The 27587-nt window shown below is 53.8% G+C and overlaps 1 protein-coding gene across 3 annotated transcripts; it reads right to left on the bottom strand.

The window, feature by feature from the left end:
• Positions 1-79: 79 nt before the first annotated feature.
• EPHA10 (EPH receptor A10) lies at positions 80-26447 on the bottom strand. Of its 3 annotated transcripts, XM_065041419.1 has the most exons (17): positions 26277-26438; positions 25163-25227; positions 23774-24443; positions 15979-16134; positions 14933-15274; positions 11137-11255; positions 9698-9860; positions 8546-8654; positions 8279-8334; positions 6891-7016; positions 5096-5281; positions 4271-4332; positions 3988-4191; positions 3299-3448; positions 2931-3124; positions 2678-2842; positions 80-2160 (listed from the first exon to the last, which is right to left on the bottom strand). In XM_065041419.1, the coding sequence occupies exons 1-17, from the start codon at positions 26377-26379 to the stop codon at positions 2046-2048; spliced, it is 2985 nt and encodes a 994-aa protein (XP_064897491.1). In that variant the 5' UTR covers positions 26380-26438; the 3' UTR covers positions 80-2045. The 3 variants fall into 3 exon arrangements, 2 of the variants coding, with proteins under 2 accessions (XP_064897491.1, XP_064897492.1); XR_010468133.1 differs by lacking the exons at positions 80-2160; positions 2678-2842; positions 2931-3124; positions 4271-4332 and having other exon boundaries at positions 3311-3448; positions 26277-26444; XM_065041420.1 differs by lacking the exons at positions 80-2160; positions 2678-2842; positions 2931-3124; ... (5 more) ...; positions 8279-8334; positions 8546-8654 and adding an exon at positions 8662-8922 and having other exon boundaries at positions 26277-26447.
• Positions 26448-27587: the final 1140 nt, after the last annotated feature.

Genomic DNA, 27587 nt, shown 5'->3' with positions numbered 1-27587 from the left:
TCACCTGACACCTGCTGCCCTTGCTCAAGCGCTACTGCTCCTCAGAACCCCTTAAATGACCCACACAGACAAGCCAGGCCAGAATTAGTGCTTGGTTTTACTTAGGTATTTAGATATCTCATTATTGCAGCCTTCAAACATAGTTCAATAAATACAAAATTAACAAAAATGACAATAAATCTTTGTTACCATTTATTATTATTAACTATTCCAAACCAACTGTGATTCCCTGGAGATGTCTGACTATGGCTCAAACATGAAATGCACACAGTGTCCCTTATGATAATATATTACATTTGATTCAATCTTAGAAAAATATATATTGACTTCTCAGTTAAGTATTTACAGTATATAACACATAGTTAATGAATATCAAAAAGCATGTGGAGATGAACCAACTTGATTCCAGGTCTGCTTCCCGCTGGGAGTGTTGCGGGACACGATAACACAAGCAAATGGCCCAGGAGCAGGAAGATGGGGAGAGGATCCAGAATCGAGTTGGTTCAACTCCCTGCCTAGAGAACCATAATGTACTTTATAGATAAAATGTAAACATAAAGAGCATCCAAAGTGCACTTGATCCTTGGGATCTGGCTTTTCTACCAAATGAAGGTTTCAGTTCACCGTTATTATTATTCTGGGTGTGAAACAGCAGGATGGCGCGTGACCAACCAGACCAGGCAGGGGCCAAACTTAAAGATAAATTATTTCCATTAAAAAACTAAGCAAGTGGCATTGGGACCAGCTGGGCCAGCGCAGCCACCAGCACCGCGGCTGGACCGCTCTGCTTGGCCAGAAGCGGCGGTGCCGGGCTGGTGACAGCCGCCCTGGGGCTCCTCGTGCCACCGTCACTCCGAGCCTGGTCCCCACAGAGCAGCTGACGGGAGGATCTGACTCCAGCAGATCTCCAGCCGCACTGTGAGCATCTCCCGCCGCATCCATTCCCTGTGTAAATCTTTGCCTTTCATTATTAATAATTCACTCGCGATACTTACAGATGATAATAAAAGGCCTACAAAACTCCGCACAAGGCTCCAAAGACCCATTTAATTAACTAACTTCAAGGAAACTCGTATCATTAAGCAGATGCTATTTATGTCTTCCATCAGGGATCAGGCCTGCAGTGGCGGGAGCTGCCACGGCACGACGGGCAGTACCGCGCTGCCGCCTGCTACCAAACAACGTGCTGCTGTACCTGGCCTGCACCGCTGATTTTGGGGAGACCAACAGCCCGTTCTGCCCAACGCAGCGTCTGCCGGGGCCGTGTGGTCCCTTCGGTGCAGCCGCCTCGGGCGCCCAGACCCGGGTGCTCCCATCTGCGGGTGCCGGGGGGTGCGCTGGCACCGCATCCCTCAAGCACAGACCTCTGCCAGCCCTTAACCTGCGGGGCAAAAGTGCCGCCCTGGCACGGCAGAGCAGGGCAGCCCAGCGGCCTTTCCCTTGGAAATGTTCAGCACCATTTGCTCCGCACTTTAGAGGAGAATATTTGAATTTGTTCACCGAGTGCGGTGTCAAGACTCAGTGAAGGAACTCTCGGAGCGGAAGGGACACAGCTGGGAAAGTTTCCTTTCAGCACAGCAGATGGGGAAAGTCACCTTCCAGGAGCTGAGTGCTGGGTGTGAGCTGCGCTCCAGTCTCTAAAAATAAAAGCAATAAAAGCTCCTTGTGGGGTTGCTAGAACATGTCAGCTTGTATAAAAAACACCTATGGATTTCACCAGACAGATGCTGGATACAAAAACGCTGTCAGCTCTGGATTAAGACAGTGCACAAATGTCCATCCACCCTGTTAACCTAATTACCATACAAAATGGCATCATTACAGTTTAACTCATCCTACAAAACAGTGCAAGGGAGAGCCACGGCCACCCGGGAATCCTCGGCTTCCCGGCATAGGGTCGGGCAGCCCTGCTCTCTTGCCATGTGGAACGACTTGTTTGGCAGCAGCCCAGTGATTCCTACATCGCACCCGAAACCGCGAGGTTTCAGGGATCTGGTGCGCTGTGGGGCTGTGTCCTCCCCGGGGGCGCCGGGCCCGCGCTCTGCTCACACCTGCACGCCTCGGCCGTGCATCCGGATCACCTGCGCCCGGAGGGTCTGGATCCCGCTCAGGATGGTCTTCTGGTGCTCCGGCAGCGTGATCCCCAGGCTGATGACATCTCTGCAAAACGAGCCCCATATCAGCCCCAAAAACAAGCCCTAATGGTGAAGTGCCCCGACACCAACTCCTCCCGGGCAAGGGCAGCGCAGGTTTCAGACTAATGGAAACTGTGGACCTGCCAGAGTGAGACCCCCAACCTGCCCCCCCAGCCAAAGCAACACGGACCCTGACCGGGAGTCAGGAACGTGCCGCACAGCAGATGTGAGAGGGCTCCTGGCCCTGCCGCCCGGGCTGCCCGCACAACAGGTTATCAGTGAATTGCACCAGGTTTGACTCGGCTTTCTGGAAGGGACGGTCAACGCTGCTCCTGTCAGAAACTGCAGGTTTAAATCTCAGCTTCAGTAACCAGCAACCGAGACGCACCACACATGCAGCCCAACCTGTGCCAGCGAGCTCTTACAGACACGTTTTGGAAGATCTGTCTTGTTTAGTGACACCTGATTGTAACTGCAACGCAGAGCTCGCTCATGCTGCGCCCAACAACACAAGGTTATTGCCAGGAAAGCAGTTCACTTACTGGGCTGTCATCCTGGCCACCGATTCCAGGTAGCAGTAGCCCGCAGCGGTGAAGTTGTCTTTGTACCTGCCCATTTCTATCGCCTCCAGCCACTCACCCACAGAGCTGAAAGACGGGAAAGCCGAGAAGGTGCGCTGGGTGAGGGGGATGGCCGTGCCGCGGGACCTGCCGACAGAGCGGGACGGTGAGCGGGGAGCAGGACACGGCGCGGCCGAGCAGGGAACGGCAGAACGGGCAAAGCCAGAGGTGTCACCTGGGGCAGGTGGAGCTGGGGCACTGCGGGGACTCCAGGCTCTGCAGCATCTTGGTCAGGATGTTGTGGATGTGCGAGAACTTGGGTCTCTGGCTGCGGTCCTTCTGCCAGCAGTCGAGCATCAGCTGGTGCAGGGGCGGCTGGCAGTTTGCGGGGGCGGGCAGGCGGAACCCGTCCTCCACGGCCTTCAGCACCTGCGGTGGCACAGGAGGGCAGGGGATGGGTCAGGCGCTGCCATGCAGATCATAGGCAAACGCCTGGGACAAACCTCCCTCCCCACAGCTCGCCCAGGGAGCAGCAGCAGCTCCTTGCCCCACACCATTAGCAATGGCAATGTCACCGGCTCCCCCACAACCGCCAGGACTCACATCCTGGTTGGACATGTCCCAGTAGGGCCTCTCTCCGTAGGACATGACTTCCCACATGACGATGCCAAAGCTCCAGACGTCGCTGGCCGGGCTGAAGTGGTGATACCGGATGGCTTCGGGGGCCGACCACAGCACCAGACTCTTCCCCCGCTGCAGGGCAGAGGGGAGATGACCCATTCGCACACACGATTCCTGGACGGCTGTTCCTCGGGCCCTCCCCGGCACCGCAGGGTGGACACCGAGCAAGCCCATGTGCCACATGCAGGGTTACTACCAAGAAAACTTCTGCCTGAATCTGTTTTAAAATGGCTGTGCAACCCTATGCTACATGGGAGTGAGAGTCCTGAAATATTAATGGGAGAGGAGAATGTCTCTGGGAAGAGCTGATGGCATTTTATACATTAATATTTAATAAAACCATTTCAGAGCTGTGCAAACACACAGTCCCTCCACCCAGGCTTGCTCTCCTGTAATTAGCAATCCCCATCTCAGCATCTGCAGAGCCCTCTGGATGCACTGGGGGAAGCAGGTGAGAGACACCGCAGCTGATTGCAATTAACAGCGGGGCGACCTTGACCCCGAAGCCACAGCCCCACCCCGTGGCCATGGGAGAAGCCGGGGCTCCTGCCATTCTGTCAGCATTTTGCTTTCAGAGAATGTTGATGGTAGAATCGGGAAAGGCAGCTTACCATGGTGGAGAAGATGGTCTCCATCTTATCTTCTTGTGGCTGCCTGAAACCCGTTATTTTGCAAGCCAGGCTGCTGTTCACAAGGACTTTGTGGGCAGCGAGGCTTTTATGTATGTACCCCATCTCTGCCAGGTACTTCATGCCAGAGGCAATGCCCTGCAGCATGCACAGGAGCTGGGCGGCCGTGAACTGTCCCTCGTGTTTCTGTAAAAAAAGAGGAGAAGCCAAAGGTGAGTGATGCCCAGGCCAGCGGCAGCGCCCAGCAGACCAGCCCAGCGCTCACCCTGAGGAAGGAGTCCAGCACGCCGTTCCCCATGTACTCCATCACGATCATCATGGTGCTCCCTGCACAGACAGACCAGGACCCCGCGTCAGCCCTGCAGCTGCTTGGGCAGTTCTGATGCCGCAGCCGTCAGAAAGCGGGTGCTGAGCCCAGCACGGTCAGCCCGCACTGCCTGGCTACCATGGACACACTGACTTTATCCCAGGCCATTTGCAATGAGCTGTGGGTCCGAGGCTTCCCTGTGTTCCAGCTGTGATCCCCAGGATCCCAATATCAGCTGCTCCCTTTATCAGAACACTGAGCCACACACGGGACTACCCAGCAAAAGCAACAGCAATCAGCTCAGCCCAGGACTCAGGACGTAGATACTTCCCCACCCAATAAAAAAGCTAATTAAAATCAGCACACGTGCTCGTGTTTCTTTGGATTTACATGGATATCCATTTAACTACAGCATCTGCAGACTAGTTCAGCGCACCCACTCCCACGAGAGCCAGGAGCCAGCAGAGTCATCTGTTTTACTGACAGAACCTCACTTCAATTTGCTTTTATTAAGAGTGCAGTTTTGCTGCTAAGCCAGTGCTACTACCTGGATTTGTTAATCTCGCCATAGGCATTTTATTAATCATCAGAATGCTAAAACAGCTAATGCATAAGGAAATGCCTGATTTCCAGAGAGCAGCAGTATTGCATCTCCAGCACTGGGTCATCACCCAAAGCAATGGCTTAAGCACATCGCCCGCCCAAGAGCCTCAGGCTGCCCGTGTTGCACCACCCAGGACCCCTTGTGGTGACATCCCCTCACCTCTGGTGACATCCCCTCACCTCTGGTGATGACGCCCTCCAAGCGCAGGACGTTGGTGTGGTCAAACTGGCCCATGGTGGAGGCCTCAGCCAGGAAGCAGCGCTGCTGCGCCGGGGAGCAGCCGGCGCGCAGGGTCTGGATGGCCACCGGCAGCTCCCGCTTGCTGGGCAGCTTCAGGCAGCCCCGGCAGATCTCTCCGAACTCCCCTGCGCAGCAGAGACGCGGGTTAAACAGCCGCCACGCCATGGCGGGACGTCCCGCGCGGCCCGGCCCCCGCGCCATGGCGGTCACACGGCTCCTCGTGTGCGGGCACCGACCCCGCTGCCATTTCCAGCCCAGCTACATGCTGGCCGACCTCCGCTTCCTCACGGCATTCAGCACCATGGTGGAGGGACGACGTTTTACTGAGCTGCTGCAAAGCACTATAAGGACAGGTTATGCATATATGTATATATATATACACCTGCTATAAAGCAAAGGGCAGCCAGCCTCTTCTAGGAAGTCACCTTCCCTTGAGGGGATATTTTCTTTGCTTTGGGACCATCTCTGTAGCACAAGTGATGTGTCTGGCTGAGTAGACAAGCAAGACTTTCCCATTGTTAATCAGAGGATTTGCCAATGCACAAACTCAGAAATGCAGGCATCCCTGCACGGCCGTGAGTTCCCCCCGCAGAGTCTGTTGTACCAGCTTCCCCCACCTGTGCTGCACGCACAGCCCTTCGAACAAGTTTAGAATGGGATGCTAAAAACGTGTGAAAATGCAATGGAATTTCTTCTTCCTACCCCTGTAAGCCATCCTCTCCACGCTCTGCTCAAGTGCATATTGTGCTTTTGCCCATGAAAAGAAGATTAACCCTCAGGCAGCGAGTTCCTGCTCCCTGGACCGTCCCCATTCCGCCTCCCAGCCCCGCACACGGGATTCCTGCAGCCGGAGGCACAGCCACGCTCTTGACAACAGGAGCTACCAAATTCATAGCATAAAAGGCCAATATTGGCTTTACAGCAAAAAACGTGTAGCTATGAAAAGCTTTATCGATTTGAAAGCCAGGTACTTGTCAGGTCAGCAGTGAGACAAATGCACTCCTAAATTCCTTATATTTAAATGTCTTCCTGACTAATCTCTTTCTTGACTTTTCAAACATCGTTTTGCTTCTGAAAGGTATGTGGGATTAGTCTCGCTGCTCCACTCAGCAGCTACAGAGACAACCTCCTCTTCCCCTCCATGTCCTCTTCCCTTCCACTCTGTCCTTTAAGCTGGTGGCCAAGCCCTTTCCTCCCTTCCTCCACCTCTTCCTTTTCTGCGGCTGAATTTATCTTTAGGAAAAGGAACGACAAAGAATAATTGTGTTTCCCATGATCTGGCACACATTTGTGATTAAGGCTCTAGGGCCCGGGGAGGGGATTTTAATTTGCTTTTAAGTTTTAGGCAGTGAAGTTGATGAAAATCAATAAATCATTAAGTTCACATATTTATAGTTTTCATGCTGCTGTCAAACTGCCCAGATGCAGATAATTGCTGATGCTTTCTGGTCCACACCTCACGTGGCTGGCTGTACCGAGTGCCGCAGGGAAACACCCGGGAATGTGAAATGAGGCTCCCGAACAAAACACTCACCAGCACGCTCCCATCTCCCCAGGGCCAGCACATACCCCTGAGACCAGAGTCAGGGCCTGCGGCGCTGCCGGTGCCACAGGACAAGGAGCTGCCTCGGGGGACACTGGCAAGTTGGGCAGAGCTTGCATGCAATGACCACCGACCCACGGCATGGCCACCGACCCACGGCACGGCCACCGACCCGCAGGGGAAGAACTTGCCTGTCCCGATGATCCTCTCGATTTTAACACTGGCATTATCCAGCTCTTTAGCAAAGAGATGCACAGCCTGCACGGGGTCTTCGCAAGTGTCAGGGTCGATGTACGTCCTCCTGGTTGGTATTTTAACTGCAAGAAAGGAGGAGACACCTAAAGGGCGTGGGAAAGGCTGGGCAGAGTCCTGCCCGCTTGTCCTGGGAAGTGCTCTTGTGCTTCATCCAGCTCCAGCTTGGCTGGCAGGACTAACATGCCACCTTTTTATAAACAAAGCAAAAGCCTCAGCTTTAAGGCTGCTGGGAAACATCCTGTGGGATTAAATGAACCTAATGGCTCTGCTCCACTGCCACAACCCCCAGGTTCAAGGAGAGCAGCTCCTTCACCTTGCGCAGCTCCCGCCTGCACTGAGCCTGTTTGACACCCATGCTAATCCTCCAGTATTCAAATCATCTCCATTCCCAAGACTTCTAGGGGAGATAACTATAATAACGAACAACAGCCATGTTCCAGGTCTCCTTGATTCACAGCATGGGCAGCAAAATACCTCCCACCGGCAGCGACCATCTGGTGCCTGGCGAGCAGTGCTGCCCAGAGCACGGCCAGAACCGCGCAGGATGCGGCCGACGCGCTGCCCGGAGCTGCACGGCTCCCATGGAAAACACTGCCTGCGTGCTGGGGCTTCCTCAGCACCCCAAATCACAGCAAACAGCCAGAACAACAGCCAAAGCACACCAGCTCTGCCGCTCGCTGGGCCCTGCCAGGAAGGGTCACGCCACGTGAGGACTCCCCTGCCACCTCGGCTCCATTCCTTCACCGAGACCGGGCAGCTGCCACGCTCCCCTCGCCATGGAAAACCTTCGGCAAGCTCCCAAGGGCAGCTCGGCAGTGCCAGGCCCTCCAAAGCCATGGGCACGCAGGCTCTGCTGCTTCTGAAATGCTCTGGGGAGCAGAACAGCGTGTGTGTGCTTCACGGGCATGTGCCAGGAATCAAATAAACCCATCAATCCTGACATCCGAGTTTCCTTTGACAACTGTTGTCTGTAAAATTACTGCTGCTCGATAATAAAGAGTAGCCCCAGAAAACAAAGCTGTATTCTCATGTAGCCACTTGTGAAAAGCGGACGGAATAATTCATCTTCCCCTTGGAATGCCAAAAGCATCCCCCTTTCCTTCGGCACGGTGGTGACCTGAGCACGGGAAGGATGGACACCGGCTTATGAAGCTGTCAAGCCTGCTGTCCCCAGAGACCTCGCTGTGCTGAGCCCTGCGCTGGGATAACGCGGGATGACAACACTTCAAAGGCGAGGACTCAGGGCTGCTTTGTCAGGAGCTGGTTATTCATAGCAACAAACGCAGGCGTCCCCACGCAGTCGCACCGGCTGGGCTTCACTTACAGTGGAAGTACAGCTCCTCATCGCCGTCCTGGCTGGCTTTGCTGTACCCACACTGTCTGCAGGAAGGAAGGTGAACACGTTATCTGGGCAGCAGCTCCTGCCTCACGCCGCAGCGCTCAGCGCCAGAGTCCAGCCCCACAGCACGAGGAGCCACAGGCTGCTCAACCCAGCGCCCGCACCGAGCACCAGCGCTGCCCACAGCCCCTGAGGGCTTCACTGCCACCCCCCTCTACCCCAAACCTCAGCCTGCACCCCAGCTCTGCTCACCTCCTCCAGACCATGACGCCGATGACCATGGACACCAGCACCGTCAGCCCCGCAATGGCCACCACTGTGATGGTGAGGACAGGGTTCTGCTCGCTGGAGGCCACCGTCACTGCGGGAGGGAAGTGGAGCTGGTCACCGTGTCCCTGGGGCAGGTCCCAGGGGTGGGGCAGCCCCAGCCTGCGGCCACCAGCGAGGCTGGGGGACAATTCACCCGCAGCACCCGGCTGCTCTTCACCATCCTCGCAACAATTCGCATTCAGGTTCGGTTTTCAAAGCTCGAGCTGGTGCAATCAGAGCAGCGTGCAGGGCAGCGCTGCAGGTGTGACAGAACAGCCCCCGCGCTGCCCCACCGGCTTTGTTAATCAGCGCTGAGATTCCTGTTTATCAGAGGGACATATTAAAATTTATGGCTTACAAATAGTTTTCCTTCATCACATTAATCCCTTCCCTTCCCGCTTCTGCAAACGGAGGTATTAGAAAGCTACATTCTATATAAAATTTTTATTGGCTTCAATTCATTCTGAAAATGTCTTCTGTGTGGCAAATGGATGCAATTTAAAGCCCTGTTAAACACAATCTGTGCGAGTCGTACTGAGCCAGCCATCTCAGGGCTTTCATTTCCAGCCAGGGTGGGTTATTAAGCTGAAGCCCAAGCACCTCTCCAAGCCCTCTTTTAGTCAGTGAAATAAGATGCTTCTGGACTATAGTTATGAACGGAAACTGTGAGAAGGAAAAGCAAACAGCACTGATGCTGGCTGACCACACCCAGCCAAGCGGCTAACCCGGCCAGTGCCTCACAAGCCAGGATGGCCATGGGGTGAGTGGCCATCTCCTGCCTGGGACGCAAATCCAGCCGGGTCCCCAGGCTGCTCCTGCCTCCCTCTGCTCCAGAGTCTGTCCCTGTGACCGGCTGCCCTCGCTGGTGCTGCCCTGAGAAGAATGAGGACAGACACCCCAGGACATGCTGACCAGCAGCAGCCTTGTGAAACTCCAACAGGAAAATGCAATTAAAAGCTGCGCTCAGAGCCAGAGGAACAGATGCTGCTCCATGGAACCGAGAGCACCCGGGCCGGGGCAGCAGCGTCCCCGCGACAGCCCAGAGTCCATGTCTGCGTGTGCGAGCACGACGCGCTGAGCATCGCCAACACTTACGCTCTGCCAGCGTCTTCACTTCAACACTGGGGCTGGAGTTCCCATAGTCCAGAGAGGAAGATGTCCTGATTTGGAAAATATAGAGGGTGCCAGGCTTCAAGTTATTGACCGTCACGGCCGTTGATGTGGTTTTCACAGTTGAGTAACTTTGATCTCTCTGATCCTGTGAAATAATGAGATACCTGCGCTGCAGCTGGACAGACAGCTGTGCCGTGGAGCCGGCGCAGCACAGCTTCCTATCCACACATAAAACCTTCACCAGAAAGAATACATTTACTAGATGTCTCATTGCTAGAAATTTATTTTCCATTTGATACACTTTTCCCTCTGAATCTCCATAGTTAAAGTATGTCTCTAAAAGCAAAGATTAGACACTAAGTTAATTTTCATGTCAGCATCAAGAGCCTAATTTCAGTGACTGATCACTAAACTATAGCTAGAATTCCCTACCTGAGTAGGACGATTCCTCATTCACATACCCCGAGCATCCTGTTGCTGCAGCCCATTTGCTCAGGAATTACCGCCTCGGGCTTCAGCATTCACCCTCACCCACAGATTCCTCCTTTCAAATCTATCAGATGCCAAAAATCACATTAATACGAATCAGCTTCAAGGTAGCTTGGTTCTAAATACAGAATGCCAATGTGTCACCTGCACAGTTTGCTCGACATGCAATCAGTTTCATAACGAGCCTGAGCACATGCAGATAAGGTAATTTGTGGCACCGTGTCATAAACTGCATTTATTTGCTCTCACAGCATTGTCCCCGCTCTCCACCCATCAGTATTTCTTCTAAAATTCTCAACCAGCCGCACTTGCCAAATAACAGATATGTTTAAAATTAAGAGACTGTCACAACAATGTTTGCTTGTGTCCCCTCCTGTGTGTAAAGCCACTCACAGCTCACTAAAGTCACAGGTTCGGCGACCCTCAGTCCCAAACCAGCGAAGACCACAAGGTCCAACACCTTCCCAGGCTATGGACACAGGTGTCATCTCATCAAAGATCCAGGAACCCCATATGGTTTATCAGTCCCTGTCTAGCTGGCTATGGCAAGCACCCAACTCCCACATTTCTAATGTCTGTGAAAAAAGCCGTCCAACGCATTAAAAATAAAAAGAATCATGAATTAAAATTATTAGCTTTACTCTTTTTCCCAGGGAGATGTCAGCATTAGGACTGGATGAGATCTTGCTGCACAGATGGGGGGAAAAACGCACTAATTAACATGAACTCTACAAAAAAACCCCTAAATTTCCTAAAACTTGCATAAGCAGATTGCATAATGCTCTCAGAGAGGAAAACACCTCATCGGCCCCCACGTGAAGCGCTCCTCGTCCCTACAGGTGCCAGCAAAATCTTCACAACAGCACCGCATACAGATATGCGCCCTCCCACCTCCCACCGAGAGCCGGAGCCGTCCCAGACCCAGTGCCCACCTTCTCATAGTACTTGACCTCGTACTCGGTGCCGTTGGGGGACCCCGGCTCCTGCCACGACAAGGAGACGCTCTTCTGCTCCACTTTATCGGTGCGGATGTTGGTGACAGGAGTCGGGGCTGAAAAAGCAGAGGGGAAAGCAGCGGGTGATGGTGGAGTTGCCGGAGTAGAGCATCCCCTGCTCCCCATCACCCAAACCCCCTGCATTGGTCCAGCACAGCCCACCAGGGCCCCGGGGACATGGCCGGTGACACCACATGCCACCACGCATCAGCCATTCTGAACCACCAAGTGTAACCAGGAGATCACACGTTACAGGGAATTTTATCTCCATCCTCATATCCACCGCGGCCGCGAGTCCCATGTCAGCACGAACGTGTTCAGTTGCGGTTACTTCATTTCTGCATCTGCCATGTGATGCCGCAGTAAACTTTAACAATTTAAACAGCTGAAGAACACGCTTTTTTTGCAGATACCAGTTTCCTCCATCTGCATCGGGATTAAAATAGGGCAAACTCCAAGCTGGTGATCATCCAACAGGAGAAGGTGATGGTAAAAATACAACAGCTTTGTAATCTGTGGGCAGCCAGTAACGCTCTGATGGAAAACAAGCACAAAATCCTAAAGGCACCGTCCGCCCGCGGTGCTGCAGAGGGGTCTGAGCGTCGGCCAGCGCTCTGAGCCTGCTGCTAATGGTGGCTGGGAAGTGCAGAATAGAGCCTTGGGGCAGGAGGGCTGTAGGACACATGGACGGGAGAGCTGCTCCGCAGCGGCTCTGAACTCCTCGTCAGCACATTTGCAGCTGCACTGTCCTCCTGGCACGTGTGCTCCCGTTTAGTGCCTCTCACCATGTCAGATGCACTTGCCAACTGCTCCCGTTGTGCCCGGGTTTGGCTCCAGCTTGCTTAACTTCGGTTTTGCTCCTGCAAACTAAGTCCTCCTTGGTGTTCTATACAATTCCCATCAATAAAACACCACACAGGTGCTCTCCTGTATCTCTGACTCCAGCAAACAGACTGAAGAAACCTGAACAAGGTGTCCTGGCTGTTAACAAAGTCATCAGGAAAACCCGCACTCAGTGGTGGGCTGTAGAGCAGAACCCATGGCACATGCCAGAAGAGCAGGCACCAGCCTCAAACATGTTTAAAAGGGATTAAAGCAAATCACAGAGACTATAAAGCATCTCACACTGTGAAAAAAAAATGTGTTTCCCATCAATATTTTAAGCTCCCCTAACATTGCCTCTATTCTGGAAAAGGAAACACTAAATTATTCACTGCTCTGCCTGACTTTATAAACTTCATTGCTTTTTATGTGGGTTTATGCCTCTTAATTAACCAGTGTACCAGCAGAGAAAGCATCAAACCAGGGTGGGCGCCATGCCCTGCACTCCTGCCCAGGGTTCCTCTTTCTGAACCAGACGATTCACCAGTTACCGTGTGGCTCTCGCAGGTCTGGTTCTCATGGTACAGAGGGCACAGACCCCCCATGTGAGCCCCCTCACCCTGGGTCAGCTCATCCCGAGCCCCCCGGGCTGGGGCTGCAGCAGCAACAAGCAGAGGAGTCGACTTCAGAGGAGCTAATTCAGCACAAACCACTTCTCCACAGCCCGAGAAAGGAGAACGTGTTGCGGCACTGGCTGCATTATTAATCTGCAACAGATTTAAAAGCCCTTTAAGACAGGAGCCGATCCCTGCGGGGAATATAAATGACAGCATCCCAGAGTGCACATTTACATAGCTAACACGGCTCTGCTCCTTCAGGTAAACAGCTCCTCAAACACTTTTATTTAGCCCCATGCTGGGACCAGATTAGAAAAAACACAGTATTAATTTTGCCTCCTGCAGACTAAATAGCATCTTTTCTTTTCCCCTGCAAATAAAATGAACCACCACTAATTCCCTCTTGTGACTGCTGAAGGGGAAGGGCAGCGTGAAAGCTGCACTCTGAGCTATATTTAGAGAAGCCGGCATCTGACAGCTAAATAGGGTCTTGTTTCTTTGTTTAATTTTCCCTCTGAGTTTGCATATCTGCAGCCGGAGCTTCCCTGCTGCTGCAGATGACATCCCGAGACCATCGCGTCATGGCTGCAAGGAAGTCACCGCCGCCAGCCGCCCAGAGTCCCCTCGCTCCTGATCCCCGGCCCCATCCAGTTCTGCAATGGGCTCCCACAGCTGGGGGCTCCAGGGTGCAGGACACGATGGAAGTCACACCTCCGCACACCATCCATGGTTAACCATCCCTGTCACTGGCCCACGGTGCCAACACAAGGGGACTTGGGCTACTCTGGGGATGGAGCGGTCCTGCCTGGCAATCCCTCCTGCACAGGGGACACCTCCTGCAGCAACAAACACGAGTGTTTCAAGAACCTTCCTGAGTCTCAGCTGCTCGGCTGATTCTGAGCCACCATCTGCATCCGGAGAGTTGACAGCTCAACAAGAGACATAGATTTTGAAGAGATTCCAAGATTAATTATGCCATATTATTTATGCACATCCCAGGTCCTTCAGGAGCAGCGTGGAGTCAAGGGCTGAGATTCCCCCTTACCCAGATGAAAAGCTGTATTGGGCAAACGCTCAGGCACAGGTTGGTACCGCAGACCTGTTGCTTCACTCTTCAGAGGACACGGCACTTGCTGCCCTGTGGCAGCTCCTGAGCCCGGTCCCCTGCCCAACACCAGGCAGAAGCCTCTGGAGAAACAGCTCATTAAGGGCCCTCATTAAGCTTGCCCCTCCTTAGCTTGTACAGTCTCAGGAACAGCCTGACCTCAGGAGACAGAAGAACTTCCCAGAGCTAAATCCATCCTTGAGCAGCCAAGATCCTAATGAGGAGTGACACGTCCAGCGAAGAGCAGTCTGCAGCACAGCATCCACCCGGAGCATCCGCAGAAATTGTGGTGTGAGGGAAGAGAAAGCAGCAACACGTGCAAAAAACATTTGATCAAGTGGTGGGAAAATTATTTATAACAAGATCAAAGTTTAATCTCTTCAGATGAAATTGTTGGCCAATTCCTGCCAAGAGGTATGTGAGGATCATCTGTCTCCATTAACCGTAGCTTGGCAAAAGGTTTTCATGCAAATTAATAACATAACCGCAGAGGAACAGACAAGGACATAACAAACCAGAGCTGATTTTCCTGAGGCACCATGAACAACCAAGGCAGGATCAAACCCTCCAGCCGGCGACAGCCCCATGTGTGCGGAGGTTGGATGCTCGCTGTCCTCGCATGCCGGAATAGACACGTGAAACATGAACTGGAAGGGGACACTTGAGCAAGAAATTGTGTGACAGACCGGCACAGGAGAGAGAAGAAATCAATCTTTCTGTTTCCAAAGGACAGCCCATATTTGAATTGTCTATTTTAAGGAGAGTTTTTGTGGATGGGCTGAAAGTGTTGTTTCTTCGGAAGTGCTTTTTTGTGACTTGTAAATTCAAACTGCAGCCGGAGCACAGAGCGGACTTGTCCCTTTGGAGCGCTGGCTGTCACCCTGCTCGCTGCCACAGCACCATGGGGGACAGTGGGGCCACAGGCTCCCCCGGCACCAACCCAAACCCCTGGCAGTGCCACAGGCCGGTCTCCACCTCCTCTCCCACTTGTGCCACCACCGAGCACCACGTCTGTACCATTGCAGCCAATTGTGAGGATCAGGACAGAGCCCAAGGACGATGCCCACGTCACCTCCAGACCCACAAAACCCCAGACCTGCACACTGAGCCCCACAGACCCCAGAGGTGACATAGGGGGTGGCAGTGGTGCCACGGGGGACAAACCACATGCGCTATGCAGCAGCTGTACCTGTGAGGCCAGTGGAGACATTGACCTCAGCGTACGGCTGCCCCGACAGCGGGCCGAGGCCCGAGACGCCGTTGACGGCCGCCACGCGGATGGTGTAGTTGACGTGAGGCAGCAGGTTCACCAGGGTGACTGTTGGCTCCACCAGCCCCGTCTGCTGCGGCACGAAGCCCACGGCGCTGCCGCAGCGCTCGCAGCCGCCCTGCAGCGCCGCGGGGCAGCGGCCGCACCACAGGCTGTAGGTCAGGTCACTGCGGCCGCCCGCGTCGGCCGGGGCGCTCCAGTGCAGCACCAGCGAGGACTGCCGCAGGCTGTACACCAGGTTCCTCGGCGCCGAGGGCGGGCCTGCAAGCAGAAGAGCGTTCGTGTGTGGGCACTGGGACATGCAGGTGCTGCCGGGGACGACAAACCTGCGGGTCCCCTGGCAGCAGCAGCACAGGCGTCAGTGCAGAACGAAGCACAGCCCTGGGCAGCCAAAGCGCATGGCAGCACAAGGGGACGCGGAGGCACCGATGCAGGCAGCATGGTGGGGACACAGGATGGAGGATCCCCCTGCAGGGACACGTTACACACAGCACAACACAGCTCACAGCATGTGAGAAGCGCCCGGGGAGCCTGTGGCTGTCAGACGCTGCCCGGCCGTGCTCGCGTGTCTCATGGCTGCGCAGGCAGCTCCGCAGCATCCATCACCGGAGCAGCTGGGGCCCAATCCAATTAACTAGAGGCCATTTAATTAAAATCTGTGAACTATATCGACTAAATGACTGTGCCTTCGTTATACTGAGGTGTCTGCAAGCCCAACCGCACGTCTGTCTCATCAGACTGCAGCCTCAGCCTGCGAGCTCCGTGGCATTAGGGACAGACCCCCCCATCAGTTCCCTGTGGCAGCAGCACCTGGTGCAGATGGGACCCCAGGGACATGCGTCCCCGGGCAGGGGACAGTATGGACAGCCCCCAGGCACCGTCGGGCTCTGCGCTGCAGGGCAGGCGCAGCGTCTGCATCCCCACATCCCCCTTTGACAAAGAGCCGCCATCCCAGCGAGACGTACGTGTGCAGGAGGCAGATGGCGGGTCTGACGGGGACCTGGAGTAGTTCTTCTGGCACAAACAGAATGTGGAGGCCTCCTCATGCGTGAAGCTGTGCTCAGGGCAAGGGGAGCAGAGAGGGAGACGGAGCGAAAGCTTGTAAAATCCAGGAAGACAGGCTGAAAAGAGAGAGAGGGAGTTATGGGCAGAACATCCCCAGGTGAATGGGGACACGTTTGATGATGGCATCTCCCCGTTTCCTTTGCCTGCCAGCAGATCCCACCCTCCAGGCGACCTCTCCTGAGTGCCTGCACGACCCTGGCACCAAGAGGGATCATAGAGCCATGGAATGGTTTGGGTTGGAAAGGACCTTAAAGATCTGGAGGGACATGGGGGATGAGGTGGCTGCAGAATGCCGCAGGTTATGGAAAACATGGCTTAGGGTTTAGAGGCAGGTGAGCAGCGCAGAAATGACATGGGAGCCACAGCAAGACAGAGCAGCAACCCCAAAAGGGCAGCAATATTGCAGTGGAGAAGCTGGAGACCTCCTCAGCCACCAGAGCTTCATACGCAAACCCAATCTGCAAGGCCAGTGGCAGCAACAGCCTTATCACGGCGGATTACACAGCAGTCACCGCGGGCAGCGAGGTATGTACTGAAGATGAACAACAGTATATAAATTTGCTTTTATAGGCCATACACAGGCTTCCCTTATCCTTTGAAAAGTACCTTTGATACACAAGCAAACAAGTTATTCACATGCTGGTCAAGGATTGGCTTGATCCTTACTACAAGCAATACCTGCAGCAGGACACCCAGAAGCTATTTCTGCATGAAAGACTTTGCAAAAAGAACTAAACAGGCTGCAGAACTCCACAGGGCAGTTCACAACAGCTTCAGCCTGAAGCACCTGACAAGGAAACAGCCTGTGAACAAGGGTGTCCCTGGCACTGCTGGGTGCCCCCAGCACCCCCACCTGCACGGGGTCCCTGGGGCTGAGCAGTGACCCCAGCAGGGCCGGGACTGGGTCTCCGCTGGATTTCCAGCCCAACAGCAGCACCCATGTTTTGCTTGGCTGCTTCATCTTCCCAATGCAGTGCTGCTGTCTGTCCCCCCTGAATATTTAAACTTAATCACTTGTAAAGTTCCCAGATGAACAGCTCCGCTAGCGCAGCCCTCTCATCATTTCTAAGCACTTGGCTGCTGAGACTGTTCCTTTTAAAGCAGATTATTCCAGTGCACTCCGGTTCATTAATTTTTAGCATGATATAAAACTGGCAGCTACAGCTGTGATCTGAGGACAAAGCACCAGACACAGCGCAGGGTGGGGAGGATTCTTCCCCGGGACGCTGAAAACAGGTGAACATTTAAGGGGAGGTGATTTCATCTGCTGCAAGGGCTTCAGAAATCCCACGTCCTGCAGCACGGACAGAGGGGCTGCAACACCAAGGGCTGTGCCCCCATGGCCCCATCGCCCTGACCGCTGGCACAGCTTGGAGCAGCAACGCACATCAGATATTCCTGCTTTTCTTACATAACAGATTCAGCCTTTCAAGAGCTGCCTAAAAGCCTCGCTCCTTGCCAGACAAGCTCTCGTGCTGTCGTGACACCCAGCACAAGCAAAGCCTGCAGAAAGCAGCGGATTTGGCCTCCTCGAGCCGCCTCGTTTTCTAATAACCAGGAGAAGTTTACAAAAGCATTTGTCAGAAGTTATGTCAGTTAATAAGCGCACAAAACGCCTCGATTTGCATTTCCCAGGAACACGGGCATCACGACCCCGTGCAAGCACATCCCACAAGGAACCTGGGCGCAGATCAGCTGTTAGGCTTACTGGTTAATTTTGTTCCCTGGTTGTCTGAATCTCACCCTTGAGAAGAACAAAAGCGCCCCCGAACATGTGATGCACCATGTGTGTATCTCCATTTCTTTTCTCAGATAAACTCCCACCCTCTTCCACCTCAGCCTACAAGTGTTTTTCTTGGTCCCCAGCTGGCTTAGGTGTCCGTGTCATTTCGCAGTGCTCATTTTTGCAGTGGGTATGCGGCAGCTCTCAAGAGATCAGGCCATCAATTTCTGGAATGAAATTCTCTTTTTTGTACACTATTTTCTATCCTACATCTTGTCCTCTGGTACTACTGCAACTTAATTATTAAATAATAAAATTCAATAATACATTCTCCTAGAGCCAGAGAAGCAGCTGGACGGGTCAGACAGATTAATTGCCTCTCTCCAGCTCCATCATTGCTGCCCACACAAGCTAATCCCCGTTGGGCAGGCATGCCTTATTCATCTTGCTGACAGCGGGAGCACGTGTTCCCTCCTCGATACAACACTGTACGCACACACGATCAAACTCGGAGCAGAACAAGCAACACTGACTTGTGCTGCAGCTTGGCAGATTACCCAGCACGATGCAGCCACGGGAAGGGTTTCTCTTACCATCTCCTCAGATGGGAGCGATGGGTCTGTCGAGGGGAGGACGCGTCCCCGCACACCCAGCCTGGGCCACTGAGGATGCTGCAGCTGCTCCTTCACCAGCAAGGATCTCAACGCTTCCTAAGCCACAGTCAGCCGCATGTTCAAGTTTTGGCTTAAAAAGTGGCAGAAGAGATGCTGATGAATCAGCAAGAGGGCATCAGCGTTTGAGCAGCTTTCTCTTGTTAATCAATGAACAGTGATTAAGAGACTAAGTATGTTACGTAGACAGCTGGGCTGCAGGGCTGTGTGAGCTCCGGGGCTGATCGTGGTTGCTGTTCAAGTGAAGCTCCTGCAAGCGTTGTCCCACGGAGCTGTTCAGCTCCAGGCAAAGCCCCTGTCTGGAGAGCATCCCTGTCCCGTAGCCCCACGGCTCCCACGTGCAGCACCTCTGGGACCGCAATGCCTGCAACTCACTTCCCAGGGAAAAGACAGTCTCTGGAAGAGCAGACAGACAGCCCGGACAAGCCAGTGAAGATGCAATCCTGTAACTCGGCAAGTTTAAAGGAGATTCCCCCTCTGCCGCCCACCCTGGGGACCAGGCGGCCACATAGCGGAGCCAAGTTCTGTTTCCACGGAGGAATCCGAGCAGCTCTGCACCAACACAGCCGCCAGTCTTGAAATACCTAAAGCAATGCATGTGCTTGAATTCAGTGCTCCGACAGTACTGAACAGAACCTCATGGCTATTTATGCAGGAATTTTCCTCAAGGACACACTAAAGCAGGCACATCCACCCAGCCAACTGCAATTTGCTGTTGTCTCTCTCAGTTCCCTGATGATTCTACAGAACCATTCCCTGGAAGGACTGACCGACCTGCCTCTCCAACATGCCCTACTCCCACCACACGCTGGATCTCGCACAAACACCCTTCGCCATGGGCAAGATTCGCTGCCCTCATATTCCAGCACAATAATCAGCATGTTCATCCAGCAGCCAGGTATCTATAAGCTTAAGCCTGACAAGAATTCTGCAAACAAATAGTGATGCTGGTAATTTTCTGAGTAGTTTGCTCTAAAATTAAGTGTCATGGAGTAATCTGTGTCTGGCTCTGCTGCAATTTTCACAGCCATAACTATTTCAGACACGCTGTAGAACAGCAATATAACATGCAATCCCAAATAATAAATATCTCAAAGCTTGACCATTACTCCAAAAAGAGACTGAAGACAAAGCGTATTTTACATGGGTGTTCCACGTGCACAACTGATGGGAAGCAGCGTCTACCACGAGGCATCGCAGGTACCACAGAGGCTGCGAATGGACGGGGGGACAGATACTCCAAGTTGATTCGGTACGAAGCTCTCCATGCCTTCAAAACGACACTTTGCCCAGGTCACAAGTTGCTCCAGCTGTGTTCTGCTACAACATGAGACCCCGGAGGAGAAAGCCAAACCATAGCCCAGAAAGGACACTGCTGTAGAAGTTTCATCAGCGATTATTCTTTTGGGGCAGGCACAGATTTACTCGCATAGCCCCATTCACCATCCCACCGCGGCCACGGTGAGCCCAGCGCCAGCCCTGCCGAGACGCAAACCTGCGTGTCTGGCTGCAGGACACCGGCGGCTGCAGCAGCAATGAAAGGAAAACCTGGTGCTTTATGCAACCTACAGAATCCCAGGAGAAAAGAAATAAACTTATTATGCATAATACTCAAGCATCAGCCAGAAGATAAAATAAACTCCAGAAGCGCATACAGGTTTGTAAGCTAATGTATAAAAGATGAAATAAATCAAAAGCCCCAAGTGCTGTACGTTTGGATACATCTTTTTTGTGTTTAAGTGGAAAAGCAGACCTTAGGCTTCAGGAGGTCTCTTCACACTCAATGACAAAATCCTGTAATTTATTCTAAGTTGCTCCTAACTGTCAGTTGAACTATTTCTTTTCCATCTAAGGACACTGTGGTGACATGGTGCCTTGATGGGACAGATGCAGTGCACAGGAAAGCATCGTACTGGTGCCACTTCCCACTCCCACCCCAACCTTATGTCCAGCACCAGCAAGCCCTGGCCACGCACCGCCTGTCCAAATGCATCCTTTCCAATTTGCTCAAAACATTAGCCAAGTTTACATCCAACTAACAGCTGGTGATAAGGAAGAAACTATTCGATTCCACAGTATTTACAGCTGCAGTGCTGTGCTACTCACAACACGCAGGATGATCTTCTCAAAGGCTTTGTTATCCATTTGTTCCCCTACTGTTTCAGAAGCCAAGCACAGGAAAGATAATATTGACTTTCCTGAGCGATCTGCAGCGAGGCACAATCTGCTCGGAGAGGAGCGTCCTCGCTGCTCGCTGGCGCTAGGACAACAAGTTATAAGCTTAAGTGACTGCAAGGTCAATTTGTGTTCGACCCAAGGAGAGCGCGGTGCTGGGACAGACTGCCTGGGGGGCAACGCATCGCTGGAGCAGGAGCCCAGAACACCCACGTGCTTTATAAGCGAAGGTGCAAAAGAACAAGGCCAAAGGTTGTTATTTTCTCTTGCTTTCTACCTGAGATATGGTAAATCTTCCTCGTGTCCTGTGCATGGAATGTTGAATCTGACATGCTGCTCAAAAGTCCATTCAGTAATGCAGAAAAGGGGGGAACTTCTTCTATTCCCCTTTTCAAACAGTCACTGTGGACATCGGCGGCTGCTCCTCCTGCCCAGGGGCTGCCACCACCACCAAGTCCCTGATGGGACTTCTTGTGTGAGGCTTCCCCTCCCTGAAAAGCAACACCACTTGCTGCTTATTGCAAGAGAAGAAAAACCCGTGCATGTGTTCCACAGGACCACGAAGCAGCACTGGCCAGGTCCCCCCTCACCCGAGAGCACCCAAAATGTCACACCTGTTCTGGCCACCCACATCGAATTCACTTCAAAACATGGATTAAAAATCCTGACAAAGCACTAGAAACTATTTCCTCCCTAAAACTGGTTTCAGTAGCATCATCCCCATGTAGGCAAGCGCTAGAGCCCGCTAATTAGATCATTACATACCATGAGGAGCGCAGTGCCGGGACCGTTCCCTGTACATGGCAGCGCAGACCCGGCTCCTGCTGCTGCCAAGAGGAGAGGAGGGAAATAAATTGAGAAGGAAACTTAACTCCAGCACAAATTTACGTTTCTGTCAAAGAAGAGTGGCTGACAGCTATTTTTAGCAACTGGCCTCCATCATATTAATTCAACGTCTGGCTGAAGTTGTCTCATTTGCAGCAAATCTGGCTGGTAAATATTAACCTTGGGCTTTGTTGAAATTCTCCTTGCAGATATTACAAGGGATTGGATGGGAAAGATGAAGCAGAAAGAGACAACTTCACAGCAAATGTCAGGCAGATCTTGCACATCACAGTTTGATTTACACAAAAGCTATTGCAATGCACCACAAAGTCAGTGGCACGAAGGGGCCACAGCTCATGTCTGGTAAAATGAAGGGTACAAAGGCATCAGTGCCAAGCAGGCTACTGAAAATAAAACAGGGATGGACGGGTGATCAGCTACAGAGCAAGAGGACTCCTCACTTGCCAGCCGTGCATCTGCTGGAAACAGGTTTTAAGATCAGAGTAAGTGCAAACCAGCATCTGGCTACAGATATATATTAGACAAGAAAAGCAGTTTAAGTGTATTTACAGTGACAGAACCTCTCCTCTTATTGGAGAGTAGATGTTAAACAGATGCTAACGCTGCTCGGTTCCACCCTGGAGATGGCTGGATTTCAGCCGTCACTGAAATGATTCATGAGAAACATGCAAAGCCGCGTCGGCTGCGCTGGGGCCTCTCCGGAGAAGTGCTGCGACACGGACAGACGGACAGCACAAGGGCTCGGCTTCCTTGCAGCAGTAATTAGCAGCACTGTACATCCTATTAGTCTTTTTTCATCTCTCCTCATTCCAGTGTGAGGATACAAATGTTCTCTCAGCAGCAGGGTGATTTCAGCACTTATATCATGGTTACAGGGATACTAGAGCTTTGTGATTTAGTTCAAACAGCTTCACCAGTTCGGTGGGAAATAAAGCCCATTCTTGCTGCAGAGATTGTGGTCAAGAAGTTTAATGGACAAGAAGAATCCGGGGGACTCGCACCCGCTGAGCCCTCCAGAGCCGCCGCCACGGGACCTCGGCCGCGGAACCAGACGTGCTGTGCCATCGCTTGGCTGTTCTGACATCCCCAAACTCCCACCCTATCCACCTGCCTCCAGCTCCAGAGCTTTTGTCCTCGTTGAATAATTTCTGCAGCCCTGGATGCTTTCATCAGAAATCATCTAAAGCTATTCACTTAGTGCTATGCTAAACCACCAAGAACTTTCAACCCCTAAAAACTGTTTGACCAGACATGATGCTGCTCCACAGAGAGCAACTAATGACCTGCTTTCTATGAGAGGGGGAAATACTTAATTATGTCCGTTAAATTACTTCAAATATTTTTCCTTAGAGAATATGAATTATTTAAACTCAACACAGAGAAACCTGAAACATTAGCGAAAGCCTTCTGGGACTCGCTATGTAAATTCCCACTCCAAACAGATGGGGAAAGCATGGCGAGCTGCCACACAGCCGCTGAAGCAACCAACAGCGCTGAGACTTCAATTCAATAGTTCTAATAAGATCTCCTTAAGGAGGGCACCAAGCGAACAGCCGCGACCCAGAGCGCCGGTAAAGGCTTTCACTCCGCAGGATGGCATGGGCGGCACTATTTAAATCTGAAAAGCCTCAAGTAGATCCGGACTGGGAGACCCGAATCCTCAGGAAAAGCTCATTCTCCTACTGCACCGTGTGACTTAACACGGGGAACCGACGTGTGTGGGACTCATTTGGGGAGGTGAAAAGGAGGAGCAGCGTGGCAGCCGGTGTCCCACACTCAGGGTCGATCCCTTCCCAGGCTCTCGCCTTCAAAACAGAGACCGAGTGGTCACCGCACCGGGTTTGGCAGAGGGACACCCGCTGAGGTCGAGGTTAGATCCATTTCTACAGCTGTCATTAAACACAACCTTGCAAGCTGTAAAGTCATCAAATTCTTGTGTCTAAAGCATGACAATGGGGATATTAATGTTCTAGAGTAATTTTATGGTTACAGATAAAGCTGTGGGAAGTGGCTGGTGGTGTTCAGAGCCTTGGCACGTCTGCCCAGCCAACACCGCGCTGCAGAGCAGCTCCCGGCAACACGCCCCATTTACCCAATTGCCACCCTTCAAATTAAGGTCTGGCTGTGAGCTGAGGAGCTGCAATCAACTAAAAGAATCATATTGCTGACAAAAGGCAATTCCGCTCCTTTGAGCTGTGCTGAGGCACCAGGCAGACTGGAGCAGCCTGGCAGCAACACGGACAGACAAAAACGGCCAGAGGACACGACGGACACCTTTACCTCTGCAACCCCCGTCCTTCTCCTCAAAGCCAGGCGCACACGCGCATTTCCCAATAGGGACCAGCCACTCGCCCTCCGCGCTGCAGTGCATCCGGGGGGGGTTATCCACATCCACTTCGGCATGGGCGACACAAGTGCCCTTAACCTCCACCAAAGTCGCAAAGGCCGTCTCCGCCACCGTGTCCGGAAACATGGCCAGGTTCTGCACGGTGGCGAGGCACTTCTTGTAATAGACCCGCACGGAGACCAGCGCCACGCAGGCGCCCACGTCCTGGAAGCCCAGGTGGAAGCCTCTCTTGCTCAGGTGCCCGATCTCCCTCAGCTCGGTGTTCAGCTTCATCTTGCGCTCACCCAGGTCCCCCTGCGTGAAGCTCTCATCAGCAGCGATGGTGTCGATCTTGGTGTGCTTGCTCTCGTGGACGCTACGGCCCAGGTCGGAGTCCGACTCGACGTAGTACAGGTTGAAAGTCTCCTTGCAGGTGCCCATCACACCGGGGATGCTGTTGCAGTCCCTCAGGGTGAACTTCAGCTCGATGAAGATCCTCTGGCCATCGCGCCTGGCAATCCAGCCCGTCTGCAGCCAGTTGTTCTGGTTTGGCTCCATGACATTGCAGACCTGGTACGTGCGTATCGGCTTGTAGTGCTCATCCACACCGCTGATTTCTTCCCACTAGGGAAAGAACAAAGGGCTGTAACAGCTCGGGAGCTGCCACAAGAACCAGCTGCCCCGGCAGAAACACACAGATCAGTATAAAAATGACCATCATAAGTCTCTCCACCCACAGGCCATTATATCATCAGCACTAAAAGTCCTTAAAGCACCAAAACCACAAGCTGCAGTAACACTGTGGTGCTGCTGGGCCAAACAGCACCCGCGATCTTTGCAGAGCTGCAAACAGGGAGACACAACCAGGAACAGGGCACTAGCATCAGACCTTCTGAAATGAAGTCTAATATGGAACTGGACACATGATTTACTGAGAGGCCAGAGCCTTTACTTCCCACATATGCCCCGAGTTTTCTGTCCCTGGGAAGGCGCAGTGCACAGCATCACCATGCAGCATGATGCCAGACGGGGCTGGGCTACCATAGAAGTGAAAGATGGCCAAGGAGATGTGACACCAGCCACACTATCACACAAGGACAAATATCTTCATGAACAGCAGCTTCTCTGCCAGCAGAAGTTTTAGCTGGAACAGGACAAACATTCTGATGCCCAGCGCTGATCAACACAACAGTGTGCGCCAAGCTGCCCACCCGCCCCGGCTCCAGGAGACCCCCCGGCTGCCACCTCCCTGCACCAGCACCATGCGTGGGTGTCAGACACTGCTGAGCACCCAGGGCAGCCCATCCCTGCAGCACAGAGGGACCGTCCCACCCCACACCTACCCCGTTTGACGGGTGTGAGGTCCAGCCCAGCTCCGCTTGTGATTCCTTTGAATCCAGAAGGACAACTGCAGGGAAGACAACATGTCAGAAAGCAAATGCTCTGACCCAGGGAATGCCAGTAAATACCCACCCAGCCTGTTGGGAAGCTCATCGCTGTCCACCCCTTCCCACATACCCAAGCAGGGCTCGGGTCCCCAAGCAGAGGGAACAGCTCCCGCTCCAGCTCCGCCAGCCACCGCGTCACCGCATGAGCACTGAGCAGGACTCGCACTGAAGAGATTTGGGCTGCACATCCAGAGCAGACCTCAGTTACACAGTTAGCACCCCAGCCTAATGAGGGTGATGTCCCAGGGACAGCTGCAGTCCTTCCGTAGGGACGCTGCAGGACAATCCCTCTGACACCACCAGACAACACTACAACCGCACCGTGCCCGCAGCCTGCTGTCCTGGAACCAAAACGCACTGGTAGTTGCCTCGAAACAGGAATTTCCCTGAATGACCACGTCCTTTCTGCACAAAACAGCCAATTCTCTGCTTGGCAGGAAGAGGTATTTCCCCAAATCCACGGTTCCACCACGCAGAGATGCAATCCCTGACAGCAAGTCGTGTCTCAGATGTGATACCGGGTAACGTGCGGACGTGTCCTCGGCCGGTCCCTGCCCCGGCGAGCGCTCCGGGACACGGGGCCCCGCGCACCGACTTCGGGGCTTCACCCCGCGTTTGGGCTGCGGTGCGGGGCGCTCCCGCCGCTCCGCTCCCGTGTGTGGCGCCGGCAACTCGGCACCGGTAGCACTGCGCGGGCAGCGGCCGCCGCGGGAGCTCGTTCCTCCCAGCGCCCCCGGTGACCGGGACATCGGAGTCCCCTCGCTCCGGAACCCCGTGCTGACTCGATCACCCCCATCACGCTCCCCGCGCGGGTCCCGCTCCCCGGGGAGCGACGGCGCATCCGCCCCACGGAACCACCGCCGCGCCCGCGGGGCTGGCAACGACACCGTGGGGAGGAAGGAAAAGCCCGCCCGGTCCCGTCGCAACGCGCAGCCCGACCCGCCGCGGGCGACCAAGGCGGCCGGGGGTCCGGAGCGCGACGGACACGGCTCGGCCAGGAGCGACTCACCCTGCTCGGCGGCGGCGCGGGGCGGTCCCGGCGGCAGCAGCACCGGCAGCAGCACCGGCAGCAGCGCCCCGAAGAAGCCGCCGCCGCCGCGCGCGGTCGCCATAGCGCCACCGACTCCGCACGCCCCGAGGAAGCCGCCGCCGCGCGCTTGTCAACGGGGGCGGGGCGCGGCCACCGGCCGGCTCGGCCAATCCGCGGCGGCGCTCGGCGGGAAGGGGCGTGGCGAGGGCGGGCACGTGCTCATGGGCGGTGTTCACTCTGAAGCCTAATGGTGGCTGCAGTCCGACGCCCCATCGGCCCTGTCTCATCGCACGATCCCGCCAGAATGGGCTGAGCTTTGGGCTGGCTGGTACCACTGCTACAGCCGCCGGCTCGGCAGGTATGGGGAGCACCCAGAGCGTTGGGCTGTGTCCAGACACGGAGCTGAGCGCTGGTTCGTGCTGGCAGCAGGGCTCGCCCAACTAAACCAAAACCTGCCATAAAAGGAGGTGCAGTGGGGCCTGCTGGGGGGCAGCAACTGGTAAGCATGTCCGTGTGAACGCTGACAGGAGCACAGCGTGGCAGGGAACAGCAGTGTCCTGTGTCTGCACAAACGCTGCACCTGAACACCTCCGTGTTGGACACCGAAACCGCAACTCCGCGGTGCCTCACACACGCAGACGCTTACCGCAGCAGGTATCCTACTGGAGCCTGCTGCCAATCAGACTCCAATTTGCACATTGCATAATAGGATTCATTAGATACGGTGATTGCAGTTCATTTGCCTCGTGTCACAGCTTCTAAGTGCTCTCTCCTTGAAGTCACCAAGACCGCCCATGTGAATACATTTAACCGTACGTGAAAGTCGCTGCAGGATCAGGGTCCCAAGCAAGCCAGGTACCGGCTCAAAAAACCAAGCGCAACATTTCTTTAACCTGTTCCATGGGGATCTTGCCTTTCCAAGCATTTTTTTAACACCTAAAGCATGTTTGCTTTCTAGAGGTTTGGGAGGCATTGCGTCTGAGTATAAATCTGTCGGAAAACTGGGGCACTTGGCCAGCCCTGTGGAAGATGCTGCTGCTGTGGCCATTCTGCACAAATGCATTAGTTTGACCAGCAGGAAAATCCCTGTTCATTTACCAACACTCTGCTGGCCGGGAAAGCTCAGCAGGGCCAGTGCGGTGCTGCCACGGTGCCGCCAGCACGGGGTACAGCCCTGGTGACCCGTGTCACAAATGCGTATGGTCAAACCTCCATCACATTCCAAGTAAAAGACAGGATTTATTTATAATCTTCCATGAGCGGAAACCAGAAGAAGTGACCCATTATTAC

Source organism: Columba livia, chromosome 26 (assembly GCF_036013475.1).
Source record: "Columba livia isolate bColLiv1 breed racing homer chromosome 26, bColLiv1.pat.W.v2, whole genome shotgun sequence".
Classification (NCBI taxonomy): Eukaryota; Metazoa; Chordata; class Aves; order Columbiformes; family Columbidae; genus Columba; species Columba livia.
The sequence above is the reverse complement of the archived record's forward strand: the minus strand, read 5'-3'. Positions and strand labels throughout refer to the sequence as shown.